Source organism: Morus notabilis, unplaced genomic scaffold (assembly GCF_000414095.1).
Source record: "Morus notabilis unplaced genomic scaffold, ASM41409v2 Scaffold99, whole genome shotgun sequence".
NCBI classification, from domain to species: Eukaryota; Viridiplantae; Streptophyta; class Magnoliopsida; order Rosales; family Moraceae; genus Morus; species Morus notabilis.
This window is the reverse complement of record NW_010362482.1, coordinates 1,026,776-1,044,886: the sequence shown is the minus strand read 5'-3', so window position 1 is coordinate 1,044,886 and position 18,111 is coordinate 1,026,776. Positions and strand designations below refer to the sequence as shown.

The following is an 18,111-nucleotide window of genomic DNA, read 5'->3' as shown; positions in this document are numbered from 1 at the left end:
TGGTCTAATTATTAAATACACGGTCGGGCCGAGTGTACTAACATCGTCTATGGGTGGTTCACATTAAATGCCCAAAAATGGTCCAGAAGAACCAAAGTACAATTATGTAGAATTAATCACGAAACACAAGTGCAACAATGAGTTTCAGGTTAATTTACACTGGGCATTTGAAAATAAAAAGGTCCCAACTCCCAGCTTTAGCTAACACTGCACTGCAAGCCTCCAATTGTTATACATACACACGCGCACGGGGGAAGGTAAATCTACGTTATTTTCTTTTCTTCTAGTACATCGCTATCCACAATTACACACACAAAAGACAGTCCTTCATTTATCCCTAACATGATAACTATAACCGCAACATAATCCAATATTGATAATAAACATTTGGATGATGTTGGAGAGCGTCCAACTATTCTAAACTATACAAGCATTCAGAAGCACTCTTCAATTCCTAGATGTAGTTTTAGTTGCTGTTCTTAAAAAATCAAATCACGAAGCTATGAATAAACGCATAGCATCCTTCCTAACTCTATAATTTCAAGTCAGCCAAAGGAATTTGCTAATTTCAACCAAAGAGGCCAGAATGCCAGTAATTATCAAGCATTTGAAGGAAAAAACACAAGAACAAACAGAATAAATGAGACCAAACTGGAACGACTATATCTCAATTCCTTACAGTGTACGAGCAATAACGAAAAGCACCAGTAACAAATCCCCAAAAAATGGGGAAAAATCCATGTTAAGTTTGCTACAACTATCATACAGAGCCGTGAAAGTTAACAGATGAGTGTGCTGTGTAGGATTAAAAAACTGCAGTGTTTCTTTTATTACTCACATAAATCTAAATAACTCCAGTTCAAATTATTGACGTGATTCTGATGACTTCTTTGTAAGATATGAGGCTATTAGGAATTAGCGATCTTTGCTTTTAGTCCTATGTTTAACACTAACGGTATACAAGATGTTCTGCAAACCCCAAGAGCAGATAAAAGTGATGAAATTCTCATAAATGAGTACCTTCTTCTAGACTTGACAGGTGATGGTGATGGTGATGGTGACAAGTTGCGTCTCCTCGAACGTGACTTCCTGCAACAGCAAGGAAATATTTAGGTCTTGATATCAAAGCAGGGGTTCAGAAAGATATATATATATTTTAATGACTTTTACTTGTGACCTCTTGTAGGAAACTGTTAGGAACTTAACCCAGAAATAGAAATAGTTCAAAATTAATAATTGTGGACCTCTTAGAATCATTAGAAACTTCATCACTTGACTCATAATCGCAATGACCTGAGTCATCCTTGCTGTTTCTACCCCTACTAACTGAAGAGGAACGTCTACTCTTTTGCTTGCTTGAGTCACTTGCATGTTTATGTCTTGATCTCTGATCGTCCTTATCCTTGTTGTGCTCTCTTTTTCTATTACTTTCTTCTTTGGCACCAGCTCTGCGTTGCGCCTCTGTTTCTTTTCTGCCCTCCTTGACGTCAGCATGCGAAGACCTTTTCTTTGATTCAGATTCCTGCACTTTCTCCAAAGATTTAGACCTTTTCTTTGATTCAGATTCCTGCACTTTCTCCAAAGATTTAGACCTTTTCTTTGATTCAGATTCTTGCACTTTCTCCAAAGATTTAGAACTTTGCTCTTTTCTTCTATCTTTAGAGCCATTCAGTTCATCTGTCTTTTCCTTTCTAGAATGCCTTTCATCATGCCTCCTCTGATTTCCATTGCCCTTCTCACCTGTCCTAATCTTGCCACTCTCTTCCTCCTTTTGGAAGTCTTTTCCAGAACTCTTACTTTCATGCCGATCATTCTTATCCGGTCTGATCTTGGTTTCCTTAACTTGGTTATTATCTTTCAATCTTTTCATCTCAAGGTCATCATCTTCAAGCAGCTCAGATCTAACTTCGCCTGAAATATCTTTTGACCTACCATCTGATGTACTTCCAGCAACATCACTTTCATTTTTCCTACTTTGTTGTAAATCAGTAACAGCATCAGTATATCTAGACTGAATTAAACTCGCTTTACTTGGCTCACTCTCCAAGTTTGTCTGGTTTCTACTGAGCCCTTCAGGTTGTACTAAAGAGCTGCCATTAGCATCAACATCATGCCTGTCTTCCGAAGGTTTTTCAAGTTGAAGAACATCCTTTCTCCTAGAATTTGGAGATCTTGAACTCTGAGTCTCATCATCATCCTCATCGTCAGTAGCATAATTTGCAAGACCCAGCACATCTCCAGGGGAGCTAGAACTTGATTTTTCAGTGTTTCCTTCAGTCTCAGGTTCCTTGGATTTACCCGGAATTAGAATTTTTGCAGTTGCTTTGGGAGTTGGAAGTGTAGGGGGAGACCGAGATACTCTATGGTTTGAGGTGACTGCACCTTTATCAACTGCATTAAAAAATATTGACATTTACGCCACAAAAAAAATAATTAAATGGATTAAAATTGTGCAATATACATAGCAAGATCACGGCACCTTCAACAGTCAGGTCATCTTCATTCAGAACTTTTGTTGCAATTTCATCAAACAACTCATCCGTCACCTATTCAATAAAAGTAGAGGTTAAAACAATAACAGAGTGAAAAATGATCAAGGAAATCGTTTCTTTCTAAATGACAACCTTTAACAGGACTTCAGTTAGGATACGTTTTATTTCCTGGTTAATTGCTGCGGTTCTAGCTCCTTCTACATAATCCTACAAAGATAAGTTTACAGAAGGTCAATTTCCAAAGTGAAGTGAAATGCATCCAAATAATCAAGTGATGGATGAAATAACAAAACAGCTCCCATTAACAGGGAAATACAAATATAAAACAAAACCCGAAACCTCATCATCATCTTCTTCAGCTGATCTAGAAGAATCAATGCTTTTGCTATCTTCTTGGTCAACCTTCCCAAAAGATTTATCACCGTCTTCATCCTCAATAAATTGTGTCTCCTCCTTGGGATGGTCCAAAGATGAACTTGTGATAACTGCTTTCTTTATTTCCTCTTTAAGCCAATTAGGCACAGGAGCCTGGAAAAAAAAAAACAAAATTTTGCTATAGTTGGAGAAAAAATATACAATTTACATCAGGTTTCCATTAACAATAGTGAGAACACAGACCTTTTTAGGGCGCTCAGAAACGCTAGGAATTCCATATGCATCACCAGAGAAAGCTGTAGTTGGGTGAAGAGCAGTGCCAGGACTTAGGGTAAATTGGGGACCAGAAGATGCAATTGTTGGCTGAAGGCCTGTTCCAGGAAAACTGCTAAATGGAGGTGCAACATGCCCAGGAACAGGAGAAGGCACAGCTAGTGCATGATCATGCTGATTGGTTGAAAAATTATGAGCAATTACTATCAAGGCCTTAGAACTAAAGTAAACCTCAATACAAACAGAATTAATACCTGAGGCCCTGATGGCATAACCAGAGGGATGGGAGGATAAGATACGCCGGGTGCAACAGGAGAGGTCCAACTGTTCATGGGAGGCATAGTGGCAACCGTGTCCATCCCTCTTACAGGTCCAACCGAGTCAAAAGGATATCCGGATTGGATATGTGGGTCATCACGATTAAATCTAGGTGCAAATTCTAAAGGCTGATCAGCCAGAGGCATAGCAGGCAGTGGTTGCACATGGTTTTGTCCTTCTTGAGACAACAATCTGTATGAATGCTCAAGTTGATCTGCACCCGCATTGTTTCCTGCCATTACACCCAGTCAGAAAAATAGCATATTTCAGAAATTAATAACAGGAAAGAAAACCCACGAGAGATGAAGATTCAAATTTTCAACCAACATTATAGCAAGCTACACCATTCCTTTTGTCAGAAAGCTAACCAGTACCACTTCTTTTTTTATGCTGTTAGTAAGCCTGAAGATAAATATCTTAAAAGGGCACCTTCAAAAGAGTAGCTTAAAGGGTTCCTAGCACGCTAGGTACTAATGGCTCCAAAAAAAAGTAAAAAATTCTTTCCACGGAGTAATGCAACCTAATGAAGCATCTAAACATGAGATGGTCCACTCTCCACAGAGACGAAAGTTTTACGAATTGCGAGTTGCAATCTAGCTAAAGACAATGCATGTAGAAGGAAAACACATAGCAGTCTGCTGCTCAATAAGCTCTACACCCAATTTGAGAAAGAAATATTCAAAGGATGATTAAAAATCAGCTGAAGAAGCACGTAGAATAAATCAGGTTAACTAAATAAATACAGAAGGTTCCCAGTATGATTTACTACAGACAGGAAAACATGGAATTAGTAATCAATTTGAGTTTCATAATAGCAGATCTGGATCAGAGGCTTCACATACAAATTCAATATACCATGTGAATTATTACCTGTAACAGAAGAATAACTAGAAGGTACCTCCTGCTGATGAACAGATGGACTTTTATGTAGATTTCCTTGACTTTGAATCATAGCATTTGAATCTGCAGCTGAAGTTCCATCTCTGACGGTGTGAAGATGTCCCTCTGGGCCATAAGAAGAAGCATTAGAGCTCACAGGAGGAACCTCTGAAGGATGAGTTGCTGGTAGCCGGTGTAGAGATGCCGCTGAAACTGGAACTTGTTGATAGTTCGACTGATGCTGAATTTCCGTGTAATGAGCATCAGCAGAATGGGGATATTGGTCATGGTAAGGACTCTGTTCTTCCACCCTGCCAGCTGGTGCAAACTGTGACTCTGGATGTTGGTTCTCCATTGCAGCTTTAGCATCTGCCCATGCTCTGGCCCTCGCAGCCCAATCTTCTTCATTGCTATGGGCTACAGCTGAAAAAATAATAAAAGTTGAACCCAATGAAACGAGCATCATTCAGTAACCTCCCAGCAACATTCAGTAAGGAAAAAACTAGTCAACAAACAAAGGTGCAACATAAAACGACACTGTCTACTAGTATCTTCAGTGATGAGGGATGGAACATCAATTTTCCGTCATCAGGGCTCAAACATGCTTATAATGATGAAGATCAAAATCAAAACAAATGTCTCTCAAGTTCACAAACCACGGCCACCATTACAGCCAAAATCTTGAAATTGAAATCAAAGGACCTTCATAATACTCTGTTTATTCCATTCAAAGTATGAGTAAATTAGGCTTAATTGGCTCTTTCTGTCATACTTCTGTTTTCCTAGGTTGTTTTACCATGTGACGTATACACCTATAACATGTGCTCATACAAAAGCTTCAACTTAAAATCTCATAATCTGAATCAATATCATCAGAAAATCATACAATGGTCAATGATGTTAAGACAGTTGGGAACAAGGAAGTTGATAAAATTGGTAGTAAATTAGAACAAACCTTGATATTCCCAACCTTGGTGATGTGCCCAATTTGGAGCTCCCCAATCCTGCCAAAAACATAGCCATAAGATTCTCAGTCAAAGCAGGAAACAAAAACTAGAAACTCCACGAGTTAATCCAAAGCTATCCATAAGCCAAAAACAAAACAATTCGTCTCTAGGACACAAAGAACAAATCGAATTTCAACAATAACAAACCATGTGTTCTAAAAATTCGATTCAGAACCGAATCATCAAGAACAAGTGAAACCAAGAAACTAAAACCCTAGGGCAAAATCAATTAAGAAATACCGATTTAATAAAAAATACGAGATTTTGGAAATGAACCTGAGCGTAAGACTGAGGAGGATGCGGAGGGAGGTGAGGAGGCAGTGGAGGCCGAGGCGGATGCTGCGGAGGAGCTGATGAGAAGTGGTTCTGGTGGACAGGGTGCGCAGGATAATGGTGCTGCGGCGGAGGATAAGATCCCGGAGGAGGGAAATGGTCGGAGTGGGGGTGAGGAGGAGGAGGCGGTGGAGCCCACTGAGGCGGCGGAGGAGACGGCGAGTATTGGAACTGGTTGGAGTACCAGTGGCCCTGCGGAGGCACCGGTGGCCTCGGCAGCGGCGGCTGCTGTTGTTGCTGTTGGTGGTGGTAGGGATCCGTCGCCGCCGGTCTCATGTAGTGTTGGTGCTGTTGGTACGCATCCATGGCGGTTTTCTGTTGAAAATCGGCTGCCGTTTTCGGGGAGGGGAGTGTTCAGCGTTAGCTCTATGGCTGGTTTTCCATTGGCGAGAAGGAGGGTTTGCAGAAGAAAAAGAAGGAGGTAATGGAAATTACAGAGACGGAAGGGATTTTAGGGAGTGAGGATGCAGGAATACTCTGTGAGACGTAGCGTTGGGGAATTACTAGTAAGTCCGTACAACGACTACAGCACCTTTGCCCAGCTGCCCGTAAAGAGAAAAATGCATCGCGTGTTTGCGATTACTTTTTTTTTTTCCCCCCTCTTTTGATGATGTTTTGCGATCGGTAGATAATTGATAGGTTAACAACTTTCGAGGAGAAAAAAAATGGCCATTTAAATATTTACTTTTTATCGTTCTTCAAAAATTAAAGTGATGCTCGTGTCGTTTCTTTATTTTATGTCTTTTATAGATAGTTTTGTCGTGCAGAAAAAAATCGTATGTCGTTTTATGAATTCTTGTGTTATTTAAAACTTTTTTGTCGTTTCAAAGGTTGCAGGTTAAACCAAATCTGTCTAAGTGCCCTAAAGGTCGTCCGGTTTATTGAATTTTGCCTAGTCCTAGATGGGTAAATGTTAATAGAGATGGGTCTGCTAAAGGTGCTTCTGGTGTGGCTGCTTGTAGGGGAATTTTCAGGAATTTTTGAGGTTTTGTGTGTGACTGTTTTAGTATTTTTCTTGGAGAGTGTTTTGCATTTAAAGCGGAGTTTTGGGCTATCATCAATACCATTTTTCTTGCTTATGAGAATAGTTGGCATTAGCTTTGGCTTGAAAGTGATTCTTCTATGGAGATTTTGCTTCTTAAATCAGGTTCTTAAGATGTGCCTTGAAAAATACGGAATGAGTGGAATAATGCTATTTTGTTATCTAAAAAATGGTTTTTAGGTTTTCAGGAAGTTAATTTTTGTGCTGATAAGTTAGTCAATCTTGGAGTTATGAATAGAAATAGGATGTGGTAGACTTTTTGTCTCGATTCTCTTAATTTTTTGGTGTATAGAGATGTTTTGGGATTTCCTTTTTACAGATTTTCTTGATTGAGTTTCTGTTTTTGTTTTTGTATTCTTTTCTTTCTTTAGTAATATTCTCCTAAAAAAGAGAAAATTCATTAAAAAAAAAACTTTTTGTCGTTTGTGGGTTGCATTATCGTATTTTAGTTTTGTTTTGGTTTTTGCAGTTGGTCGTTTTTATGTTCTTGTCGCTTGTTTAGTGTAGGTTTAGTTTATAGATTCAGAACATGATTTAAAATAATTCTCGATTTATATGTGTTTTTTGTGAGAAAAAATACTGTAACGAACCACGAACTATGACACGATCATTTGTAGGTTTATTGTCATTGTTAGTCTAACAAAAAGATGTCACAAGGTTTGCCATTTGCTCAAGACGTCGTTTTCTAAAGTATTATAGTCCTTCAAAATGTTGTTTTCTGAGTCTTTGACCCTTGACGTTTGAAGATGATAACATATTATCGCTTATATTTTCGTTCCCAATCCCTCGTTGTTTATTCCATTTTGTATCGTTTTCTAAAAGTCGTCGTATGCATTAAGTTGCAACTTTTTTTTTTTCTTTTTCTTTTTGCCTTCAGTACCCTTTTTCTTTTTGGTTGATGACATTTGTAACAGTGTCGTTTCATGATATGTTGTAGTCTGTAGCCACTTCTTGAGCTGTTGTAGCTTATAACATGTGTTGTCATTATTCATATTATTGTCGCTTATCAATTATGTTGTCGTTTTAAAATTTGATGAATAAAAACGACGACACTCGTAAAACCTGCAATGTTCTTTTCCCTTTGTCTATGAAAAAATGTCGTAGTACGTGACCAACAAAAAAAAAAAAAATTTGCAAAATTCTTAAGTTCTGATAACACGAGTAACAACAAGATACATTAAAGAATATCGTAATTCCTAAACAATAATTGACAGCAAAATGTAAACGACAATGATAAGGATCCGCAATAATTCTTATCAGTGACGTTTTTTCATCGCCACATCGCTGTTCTCTTCGGTGCCTTCACGCCCTCGATCCCAATCTCTCTCTGACGGAGTGCCATTGAAGCGATTAAAATTTGGTGATTGGAGTCGTACAGAAGGGATGAATAAATAAATATGGGGGAAAAAAAAGAAAAGAAAAGAAAATGATCAATGAGATTAAATGTATTCTATATTTTATTATTTTCCCTTTGAACGCCTTTTCTTTTGAACGTTGATAAATAATGCATGGGTTAGCAGTAAAAGATTTTTGGAAATCTATACTGCATCTGATCAGAACGGATCAGATAAGAGGAAATACATAAATCAGAATGTAACGTGTTGATAATCTTTCAAGCTCATGCCACAACGTCGACTTGTCTCCTCGTTAATCGAGCATATAAGCCGTCCTCATGAAGAAGCTCCTTGTGACTGCCATTCTGTATGCAACACCGAGTCATTTTCCGACCTCCCATCATTACCATGGAAGACAATGTAACACTCTTTAAGCAGGATATTTCATGAATGTTGCTTGCAAATGAAGTAATACAGCATGACACATTACATTAAGGCAAATAGTTTACTTTAATAAAGGAGACGGAGAAACTAACCTCGACAACTCTACCACTGTCCATTACTACTATCCTGTCAGCGGCTTGTATAGTAGAAAGCCTGTACAAAATGTATTTGAACAGTTTCAGCTAGCAGTTGAGATGAAGTGCACCAAATATATATATATATATATATATATATATATATCAGGAGATAAAAACTATTGAAGACCTACCGATGAGCTATGATTATGACCGTTCTCTTTGATTTCATGTCACTTCTCACAGCACGAAGAACACCCTAAATACATTTGAGAAATCACATCTTATTAATAACTGTTTTTCTTTTCCTTTCTTGCTTTTGGGGGAGAGGATTTTTGTCACAAGTAGCTACCTTGACATTGTGCTCGCTCTCTGCATCTAGCGCACTAGTGGCTTCATCAAGGATCAAAACGGTTGGGTCCCTAAGAATGGCCCGCGCTATAGCAATTCGCTGCTTTTGTCCCCCACTTAGTAAATCATCATCAACTAGCGTTTTGTAACCATTTGGTAGTGAAGAAATGAAGTCATGTGCATACGCCTGCTTTGCAGCCCATTCAATATCTTCCTGCCTTACTTTTCTTGTACATCCATATCGGATGTTTGAGCTTATATCCATCCGGAAAAGTTTTGGTTCCTGTTAAGTCGTCTTGTAAGGGTAATAAAAGGTAGATTCGAGAAGAAAAAATTTAACTGATGATGGAAGTAAATTAAAAACCTGGCCCACATATCCAATTCTTTCCCTCCACCACATGATATCCAACTCTCTCAGTGAAAAGCCATCAATCAATATCTGCAATTAAAATAACACAAATATTTATGGCATTTGCATGAAACACAAAATAAACAAGTACATAACTAATTATACACTAGAGAGCTGACCCCCTTTCTTACACACTGTAAGGAGAGCCATAATGTTAAATCTTGAATACTAGTAGTGTATCAAGTATCAACCTCAAAAAGCACATTAACTTGACAAGAGATCAGATAAATATGAGGAGAAAAAAAAATTCTGCTTGCTTAAATTGTGAAATTTAACCTCCTAATGGGAGAATTTCTAAGAGCAACTTGCACCCACTTTAAAAATATGTGTGTTAAATTGAAACTAGTTTCACATATACTATCTTTTTGCATATCTGTTATGTCAGTTTGTATGAAGTATAGATGAAAGGCAGAAGAAAAATTACCTCACCACTTGTTGGCTCATAAAGACGAAGCAAAAGATTCACAAGTGTGCTTTTTCCACTACCACTAAGACCAACCTAAGAGAAAAAAAATTAACAACCAAAAAGTCATTTCTTCCCGTCATCACAATTTACAGAGGCAAGAAACAAAATAAAGAGAGAGCAAGCATTTCCTTACAATTGCGATCACTTCATTTGGATTCACTAATATGCTTACCCGTTGCAGCACAGGCACCTATTCAAACATCGGATAATTCTTTCTTCATTAGCAACAAGTTTAGGCAAATTCATCTCAATGAGAGGGAAAGTGCTTATGGAAAAACGACTAGAAAGAAACAATCAATACTTGAGATGTATTTATTGCTGTCCAATCACCATTCATATTCCATTTCAGTGGTCGAGCACATAAGAGGGCGTAAAAGAATTAGTGCGTCAAATTAGAATCGCGAATGTAAATCTAAAATTGAGGACAGGAAACATACTGTTGGCCTCGAAGGATAATGGAAGGAGACATTCACAAAATCAATTTGTCCCTTTAGCTTTTGCAACTTTGATCCTGTAACAAATTGACATTTAGATCCAATAAGTTAGAAAAATAGTTCTCAATAAAGGAGAAAAGCATGTGGAATTACTCTTGCTAGAATAATGTTGCAAGAAGGAGTAAGAGAGTCAACTACCAATACAGTTTTTTACCACATGAAAATTTTTTCTCAAGCGACCATTGATTCTATTTGGTCAACATTGGTCGTTAGCAATATAAAGAGTTGTCTGCACGTAAGCGTTAACAACTATTATATTTAAGTAATAGCTATGTGGACCTAAGAGCTTGGATTTGCCTCGTCTTGACCAACTATAGTCATATTAAATGGGAACAAAGAAAAAAGGATTTGGAAAGGAACATGTAAGACAAATTGCTTAAATATGAGAGCTTCGACTAAGTTCACAAATTGCTTACCTTTAGATATAAATTGGTCACTAGGCGACAGATCCATCAACTGGAAGACTTTTTCACTTGCACCAACAGATTGCATCAAAGAAGATAAATTATCCCCCACCCACCATGTTGAATAAATCAACCATTCGCTGTACAATATAAACTTTGTAAGTTGCTCTGCCGTAATATGACCAGCTAGAATAGACATTCCTCCTACCAGCACAGCAATAACCTATAAAATTAAATTTGTCCAGTAAAAGTCAACTAAGATGACTTCAAATTTTAAATAGTGTTATCCCATTTTCAGCAAGACATATTTTCACGAGATTTGGTCTCAAAAGCATACTGTTAAAATCCAAAAAAACAATTATACGATCCACTTAATTGATAATGCCCAAAATCTAATGGCTCTTTAGATTCTAGGCATAGATAGAACAACAGGTGCATCTCACTCAAGTTGACCATTAGAATTTCCATATTTGAGTTCAAGCATTTGGAAAGGGGGAAAAATTATATTGCGATATAGATTGCTGATTATCCTGCGATGAAGTATAAAAGAAAATAGTGAATGAAGTTTGGTGATTTGGTAAGAAGTGAAGTCCGCAGAAAAGTATCTTGAGATATCAGAACTGTTTTTTCTTTCTTCTTCTTCTTCTTCTTCTTCTTCTTTTTTTGTTTTTTTTTTTTTCGGGAGACAATAAAGAGGCTATACCTGAGTTGAATGATAAAGCATGTTGAAGCTCAAGTTCCAAAAACCATAAGCAGCACTTTGTCGCAAGCTTATATCAGCCAACTTCCCAAGCCATTGCTTGTATCTATAAAACATTACAGGAAACATGAATAAATATATCTATCAGAACCTCCTCAAGTACATGTCTACCTTCTCTAAGCTACCTTTTAGTACCCGGCGTCTCAAAGAAAGTTCAGGTAAAAACGAATCAACAAAAGAAATTCTGCTAGTATTTATTACCTTCCGATTTCTTCTTGCTCAGTTCCATAAACACGAACAGTTCTCATCAAAGAAAATGTCTCTTGTGCAACCTGTAATACATAATGAAAAGTCTAAGGAAACGTAATCTTCAAAAGTAAAATAGCTAAAGCTGTCATACTGTACCTCATTAGCAGAAGCAGTGAATTCTTGAGTTAATTTTGCAGCCTTTTTCTGGTACCTACAGGAAGGAACATGTTTGATGTCATTTAAACAAAATAGGTAAGCAGTTTTCATTTTGAGATTGGTATCTTCTAATGTCATGGGGAATTTTCTTTTCTTGAAATATTGATACAGTTTCTCTCCTTTCTTATCTTCAGAAACCTATTACCTAAGCAAAACACAACTGGTGGCATGCAGTCTTCACACGAAGCCTGAATCAGATGGTTACCTTTACTTAAATCAACAACCATACATCTCTTTAACAAGTCATGCACAACAAATAGCAATATTTTCAGGCAAAGCAACCTGGTATATAGAAGAAGTATATCTAAAGAATCTTGGGTGTAACTTACCGGCCATAAAGTAGCATAACTGCTCCTAGAGTAGAGCATATCATCAATGTGCTTAAACCAAGAGGCCATGACAAGATTAGCAAGTAGATCATTGCACCTGACCCCTAAAGATTACCAGATAATCAAATTTATGCCCCAAATTATATAGAAACACCAAAAGGCACTAACGTTGTGATAAGCATAAGAACCTGAAGAAGATTGCGAAATATCAAATTGAGATCATTTCCAATGACTCGTGAGACTTGCTGACAATCAGCCCCAAGCCTACTTGTCAAATCACCAACTGTTTCATTGTCGAAGAAAGATATATCCTGAAATAGAAATACTATAAAAATAAATTAAAACAGGCTGTCAATTCTAAATAGCAATAGCTCGTCCATAGACTTAAATAATGAGAAATTATCTCTCAAAATCATTAGGACCTGACGAAGAAGAGCAGAATATAATGTTTCTCGCATGCGCTTAACCTGCAGAAGATGTGAAAGCTCTGGTTGAGTAGAAAATTATATAGTAATTTGTAACATGAAAAGTTAGAGGACCATAAACTCCATAGTCATTTGTCATCACCACACGCATAGCCCAGTAAAAATCAGAAAATTCTTCCGACATTGAAATGCCTTGTAAATTACATCTTACAGATTTGTAATGTCAATTATTTGGAAACTTATGTCATGTAAACTTTTCAAGTGACAGATGAAGTGATCATCAAATGGGAGAACTTCTTTGTCTATTTGATCATTCAAGAAGTTCCCATGTATTTGAACCAAAAAAAAAAAATTACGTATATGCTAAAACATATGAGAAATATATATGCTTCATATATAGAACAACATCATATGTGAACAGAAACTCACAAGGATCATATTTGCTATGCCAAAGAAGCAACCTCGTAGACCGCTGGAGCATATAAACAGAGTAAAGCGTCAGCAGCTGTGTTACATTATTCACTAAGATGGTCAAAAATCCAAACTTCAGTAGTTACATGGAGATAACAAGGAAATAATTTACAGAAACATTGCTGACATACAAGATCTTGACCTGCAAATTCCGGCAATGATACATAACAGAACCAAGAGGTTCACATTTCGACGGAACACCGCGATTTCGCCGCTCTGTGCGGTGAATATTGATGCCGTCAAGAAATGCGGTATCGAAATCTCGGAAAGCTGTCCCAGAAATTCAATCAAAGCATTAAAGTAGATACATATACATAATAATGATGATATAAAACAAAGAAACACTTTGTAGGAAAGAAATTAAGTGCTTGAAGCTCACCGCCGCGACAATTAGGGTAGAGAATGCTGCGAAGATTATCCAACGGTCATTAGCGACCAACTGCCACATCCGAACAAGCGCCCGCGACACAGTCACCGGCTCAGCCAAAATCCGAACTTCGACATCTTCGCTGAAGCCCCACCAGCTTCCGCCTGGCAAGATTGACCTCACAAAAGCCATCCACCTCCGGAGCCTCTCCGATAAGTCAACCTCGGCCTCTCCGCGGCTTTTTACATACTCCTCCGCGCCGTCGTGGACCGAGTAGCCGTTAATCGACGCCGATTTCAGCGGCAGCGAAGGAACGCGTCTTGAATTGGATAAATGGAGAGATTGAAAGGGAGATAGAGACAGAGATGGCCGGAGCTTCGACGCGGAGGTGAAATGGAGATTTTTGTGGTGAGTTCTGATAAGGGTACGTCTGTGATTGAGCGAGGAGAGGAGGCGAGGCTGCGTATTGCAGAGCGGAATCGCCATGGTTGAAAACATGAAGTTTCAGAGCCAGATAGAGAGAAATTTTGGGGTGAAAAGCTACGAGCTTGACCAGGCTATGGCGTCCTCCGTAAAGGAAATTTTCTCCGTCTCTTCTTCTTCTCTGTCAGGGCGTCAAACCGGCGTGCCGTGAATGAGTGGCTTTTATCGCTTTGGCGGAAGCCACCAAAAAACAAAAGCCAGGAAGAACAAGAGGCACCGGTCTTTGGCTTGGGCGCGTGGCGGATTTGAGACGACACGACGACGCTCGAGCCTTCAACGCAACAAACACCACAAACCGACGTCGTATTGCTTTCTACTTACTAGTTACGTGTTTGACGCAATCAAGCTAAAGCAAAGATTAATGCCCTCAAAAGTTTCTAAAATCTCATCATTTCATACGCATAGTTTAAAGTCACTCCACAAGGCTTATGGCTAGTTTGGTCTTTAAAGAATTAACGACCTCAAAATATCTTCCACAAGAGTCTTTTCAGCGGGAACACCATATCATATCCCTCTCTATCTCAATCTCTCTCTCTCTTCAGTCTCCGGCGACAATGGCGGTGGTTCTTGGGAATCTAGCTCTGACAATGGACGTGGCGCCGGCTCGGAGTATACTATCGGAGCGGAAGGGCCGTACGGTGGCGATCGAGAGCGGCTTGAGCCTTAATTTGCCGCGGAGATCAGAAAATCAAGGGCTCAGCGCGTTTATCGCCGGCAAGGGGTTCGACTCGGAGGGGGAGGGTCGGAGCCAGCGAGTTGTGGCCCGTGGAAAGGCGAATTCGAAGGTGAACGGCGTGGATCCCGATGCGGGATCGAGTGATGGGGAGAACGGGAACGGGAGCGAGGAGTGGGACGAGGACTTCGACTGGGAGAAGGAAATGCGGAGGAGAGTGAAGGAGATCGAGGAGAGGAGGGAGTTGGAGAAGAAAGCGGAGGAGTTGCAAAGCCAGTTGGAGGATGGAGAAGGCGACGGCGGGGACGAGACGGAGGAGCAGAAGCGGATGAGAGTTAGGAAGGAGCTCGAAAAGGTTGGTCCTTTTTTCTTCATCTTTGTTGATAACCCCAAGTTTGGATAGAAAAGATGGGATATATTGGAAGACAAAGAAAGCTTTATCTTGTTTTATAACGATTTTTCTGTTTTTTTTTTTCCCCTGCTTTCAGCAAGTTAAAACTTAAAAGGTTCGTCCTTTTTCTTTTTACGGTTCAAAACCTGAAATTTGGAGGGAAAATAGGAGAAATTTGAAGGGAAAGAAACTGTTTTTCAAAAAATGTATTATAATTTTGCATTGTTTTATTTTTAGAAAGTGAAAAGCTTGTTTAATTAAATTAAATACTTCAACACGTACTTCATTGATTGTAGATATCAACATATATAAGTGAATTGTAAAAGATAAATAAGGTTCTCCTTTTTCTTAACTTCCTTGGTGAGAGATGTTAATTTGATATGGTTTCTGTCTTTGTTCACGTTGGGTTTGACATTTGCACCTATATATTAATGGGTGGGTGTCTTTGGAATAAAAAGTATATGGGTGGGTGTGGGTGTATTGGAATGAAAAATTTATCTTTTTCAAGTATTTGGCTGCACGTGTATGTCTCCTTAAAGTGGAGCCAGTGAAGTTATTGTTTGGTTTTGGTGTGGTAGTGATGAGGATGAATGTGTTCTTTTGGTTGTAACTTGTGAGAGCAGGTGGCTAAAGAGCAGGCAGAGAGGAGAGCCACAGCACAGTTGATGTTCGATTTGGGGCAAAAAGCTTACGGGAAGGGCATGTATGGCCGTGCCATTGAGTTCCTAGAAGGTGCACTAACGATTATACCTAGGACCACTTTGTTTGGCGGTGAGGTTGGTTAACTGCCGATGAGGATTCCTCTTTGGGCATTTGGTGATGATATTTTATATCAAATGTTTGATTGCGAAGTACTAGTGCATTGGACATTGATTGGTTATTTGCCCTTTCAGATCCAAATATGGCTTGCCATGGCGTATGAGGCTAATAACCGCCACGCGGAGTGCATCGCTCTCTACCAGCAATTGGAGAAAAGGCATCCGAGTGTCAGCATCCGACGCCAAGCCGCTGACCTTCGCTACATTTTGCAAGCACCAAAGCTCAAGATATCCCAAGAGGAGATGGTAACCATACCATTGATTGGTTCTAGTTATGACAGGTATTTATCCTTTGGTTACAAAAGTTGCAATATCCTTGGTGCTGGTCCTTGTGGTATATGTTGAACTGTTCATTTGCAACATCTGGAAGATTTTGATCATGTTATTATCTGCGACTCCAATTCAGCTACGCAGCAACATGGACTGATAAATACAAGGACAGTGATCGGAGGAGCATGGGAACGACCAATCAGCTCCCATCATCCAAAGACTATTTCGCGGACTTCCTTGTGTGGCGACCTCCAGTTGGATTAGAGAAGAACCAGGGTTTTTGGATAGCCTTGACATTATGGGTGGGCTTAGTTGGAGCAGCCCTCTTTCTTCAAAGATGAAGTATAAATAAATAAATACACCCCTGTTTATATTTTAATTTCTGCATGTTATTCATCTCTATTGACATCATGTGGTACTTGTAATTATATTATAATTATTATTCATCCAGCTCGTTGTGGAAATGTCAACTTGTGCAGTTGAATATGGTGTATATGACTTTGTGCTGTGCTTTCTGTATTGGATGCCGAATATTTGAAGGAATTAACATGAATTTATTGTCGTCTGGAACTTGAATTGTCGTTTTTTCTTTATAAGTCGTCTACTCGTTTGCTACTTTATTGTCGTTTTTAGCTCGTGAAAGTTAGTTACATATTCTGAAGTTTTACACTTTCATTGTCAGGGCGTAAGAAATCACCTCGAATCCGACTAATCCGGCTTACCCGATCCGACCCTACTCGATTTGACCCTACCTGAAAATATAGTTTTTTTTTTTTTTTGGTTTGAAAGTGGCCCAACCTGTAATGTGCGCGGACCGGGCTCTATTTAACCCGTGAAATTCTGACCCGGCCGATTAAAGCAATGCCCATTTATGTAAAAAAACCTTACAGCCCCTCTACTTAGACTACTTTCTTTCTCTTCTCAGTTTCTCCCTTCCCTTGTGCCACTCTCTACCTCTCTCAAGTCTCTGATTTTCTTTTTCAGTTTCTCCCTTTCTGAATTTGACTTCTCTCGCCATTTCTTTCCTTCATCGCCGTTTCTTTCCTTCATTGCCAGTCTCTCGCGGTTTCGAACTGACGTCGTCAGCCTCCTCCTCAATTCCGCCAAGCTTTTATGCTATCACACCAAGCTACTGTGAGGTTGGTTTTCTGTCCGTGATTTTCATTTGAGGTTGAGATTTTGTAACATTTCTGTAATAAGCCGAAAACATTGATGATTTTTGTTTGGTTTTCTGTCGATCAATGATTTTCTTTTTCTGTTTGTGAGATTCATAGGGAGACAAACAAGTTATCTTTTTCTGTTTGTGAGATTCATAGGGAGACAAACAAGTTAACCGCCAGTAGCCACCACCAAGTTTCGGCCTAAAAGTTGCTCCAGCACAGGCCCAACCGCCCAACGTTCAAGCTCAAACTGACCAACCCGTCTAACTTGATCAACCCAAGCCTACCCGAGATAACCCGAAGGGTTACAGGTTTGTGGGCTGGTGTTGCGGCTCAAAATTTTCTCAACCCACAGTGTGAGGCTCGACCCAATTTCAGGCCCAAATCTAAACTTACCCGGCCGAGTTACACCGCTAGTCACCTAGGACTTGAACTATCTTCTTTAACAACAGTGGCAAGTGTTATTTTATTGACGGTATTTTTAGAAATTTCTCTTTTTTTTTCTTTAGATTAAAATGTTGTTCCGTCATTTAAGTATCAATTATGTATTTTTTTTTTTTATAATTATCGGTTATGTATTGTTGTTCTAAGGTTTCGCTTACAACTTTTATTTTGGTTTTTATGCTTATTTTCATTTGTAACTTCAATTTTACTATTTTATCGTCGTTCTCTAATCTTCACACAAAACGTAGGGTATAGTTTTTTATTTTCTTTCCTGATGAAGTCGTCATTTTTTTATTTTGCTTCTTTGATTTTAAAACGCGGCATTAACTAAAAATTTCTCAGATTTGAGAATTCAATTCAACCCTCATCCCGAATATTACGCGGAGAAGTTCGAAAATGAAGCTCCTTCCAAATCGAAGT

General features: G+C 38.9%; 3 protein-coding genes across 5 annotated transcripts in view; 1 reads left to right on the top strand and 2 right to left on the bottom strand.

Moving 5' to 3' along the window:
* LOC21410320 overlaps nt 1-6,267 on the bottom strand; it is an 11,761-nt gene extending 5,494 nt beyond the window's left edge. Inside the window, exons 1-10 of the mRNA XM_024168234.1 lie at nt 5,621-6,267; nt 5,293-5,341; nt 4,329-4,760; nt 3,395-3,690; nt 3,111-3,314; nt 2,832-3,020; nt 2,625-2,699; nt 2,480-2,546; nt 1,245-2,391; nt 1,021-1,089 (exon numbers count right to left, since the gene is read on the bottom strand). Of these exons, the coding sequence (XP_024024002.1) occupies nt 1,021-1,089; nt 1,245-2,391; nt 2,480-2,546; nt 2,625-2,699; nt 2,832-3,020; nt 3,111-3,314; nt 3,395-3,690; nt 4,329-4,760; nt 5,293-5,341; nt 5,621-5,983 (2,891 nt within the window). The 5' untranslated portion in view covers nt 5,984-6,267. The remainder of the gene's footprint in view (nt 1-1,020; nt 1,090-1,244; nt 2,392-2,479; nt 2,547-2,624; nt 2,700-2,831; nt 3,021-3,110; nt 3,315-3,394; nt 3,691-4,328; nt 4,761-5,292; nt 5,342-5,620) is intronic.
* Nucleotides 6,268-8,198: 1,931 nt separating this feature from the next.
* On the bottom strand, nt 8,199-14,166 carry LOC21410319 (ABC transporter B family member 26, chloroplastic). 3 transcript variants are annotated; one of them, XM_024168174.1, is made up of 18 exons: nt 13,465-14,166; nt 13,228-13,355; nt 13,044-13,086; nt 12,612-12,656; nt 12,378-12,500; nt 12,190-12,293; nt 11,801-11,855; nt 11,657-11,727; nt 11,399-11,501; nt 10,708-10,918; nt 10,235-10,308; nt 9,931-9,987; nt 9,756-9,830; nt 9,287-9,361; nt 8,924-9,205; nt 8,766-8,830; nt 8,590-8,650; nt 8,199-8,418 (listed from the first exon to the last, which is right to left on the bottom strand). In XM_024168174.1, exons 1-18 carry the CDS (start codon nt 13,948-13,950, stop codon nt 8,338-8,340), a joined length of 2,139 nt encoding a protein of 712 aa, XP_024023942.1. In that variant the 5' UTR covers nt 13,951-14,166; the 3' UTR covers nt 8,199-8,337. The 3 variants fall into 3 exon arrangements, with proteins under 3 accessions (XP_024023942.1, XP_024023943.1, XP_024023944.1); XM_024168175.1 differs by having other exon boundaries at nt 9,970-9,987; XM_024168176.1 differs by lacking the exon at nt 13,465-14,166 and having other exon boundaries at nt 13,217-13,330.
* A 264-nt stretch (nt 14,167-14,430) lies between these two features.
* Nucleotides 14,431-16,551, top strand: LOC21410318. Its single transcript, XM_010102096.2, has 4 exons — nt 14,431-14,963; nt 15,623-15,775; nt 15,893-16,098; nt 16,224-16,551. Exons 1-4 carry the CDS (start codon nt 14,490-14,492, stop codon nt 16,426-16,428), a joined length of 1,038 nt encoding a protein of 345 aa, XP_010100398.1. The 5' UTR covers nt 14,431-14,489; the 3' UTR covers nt 16,429-16,551.
* The last annotated feature ends 1,560 nt before the right edge of the window (nt 16,552-18,111 follow it).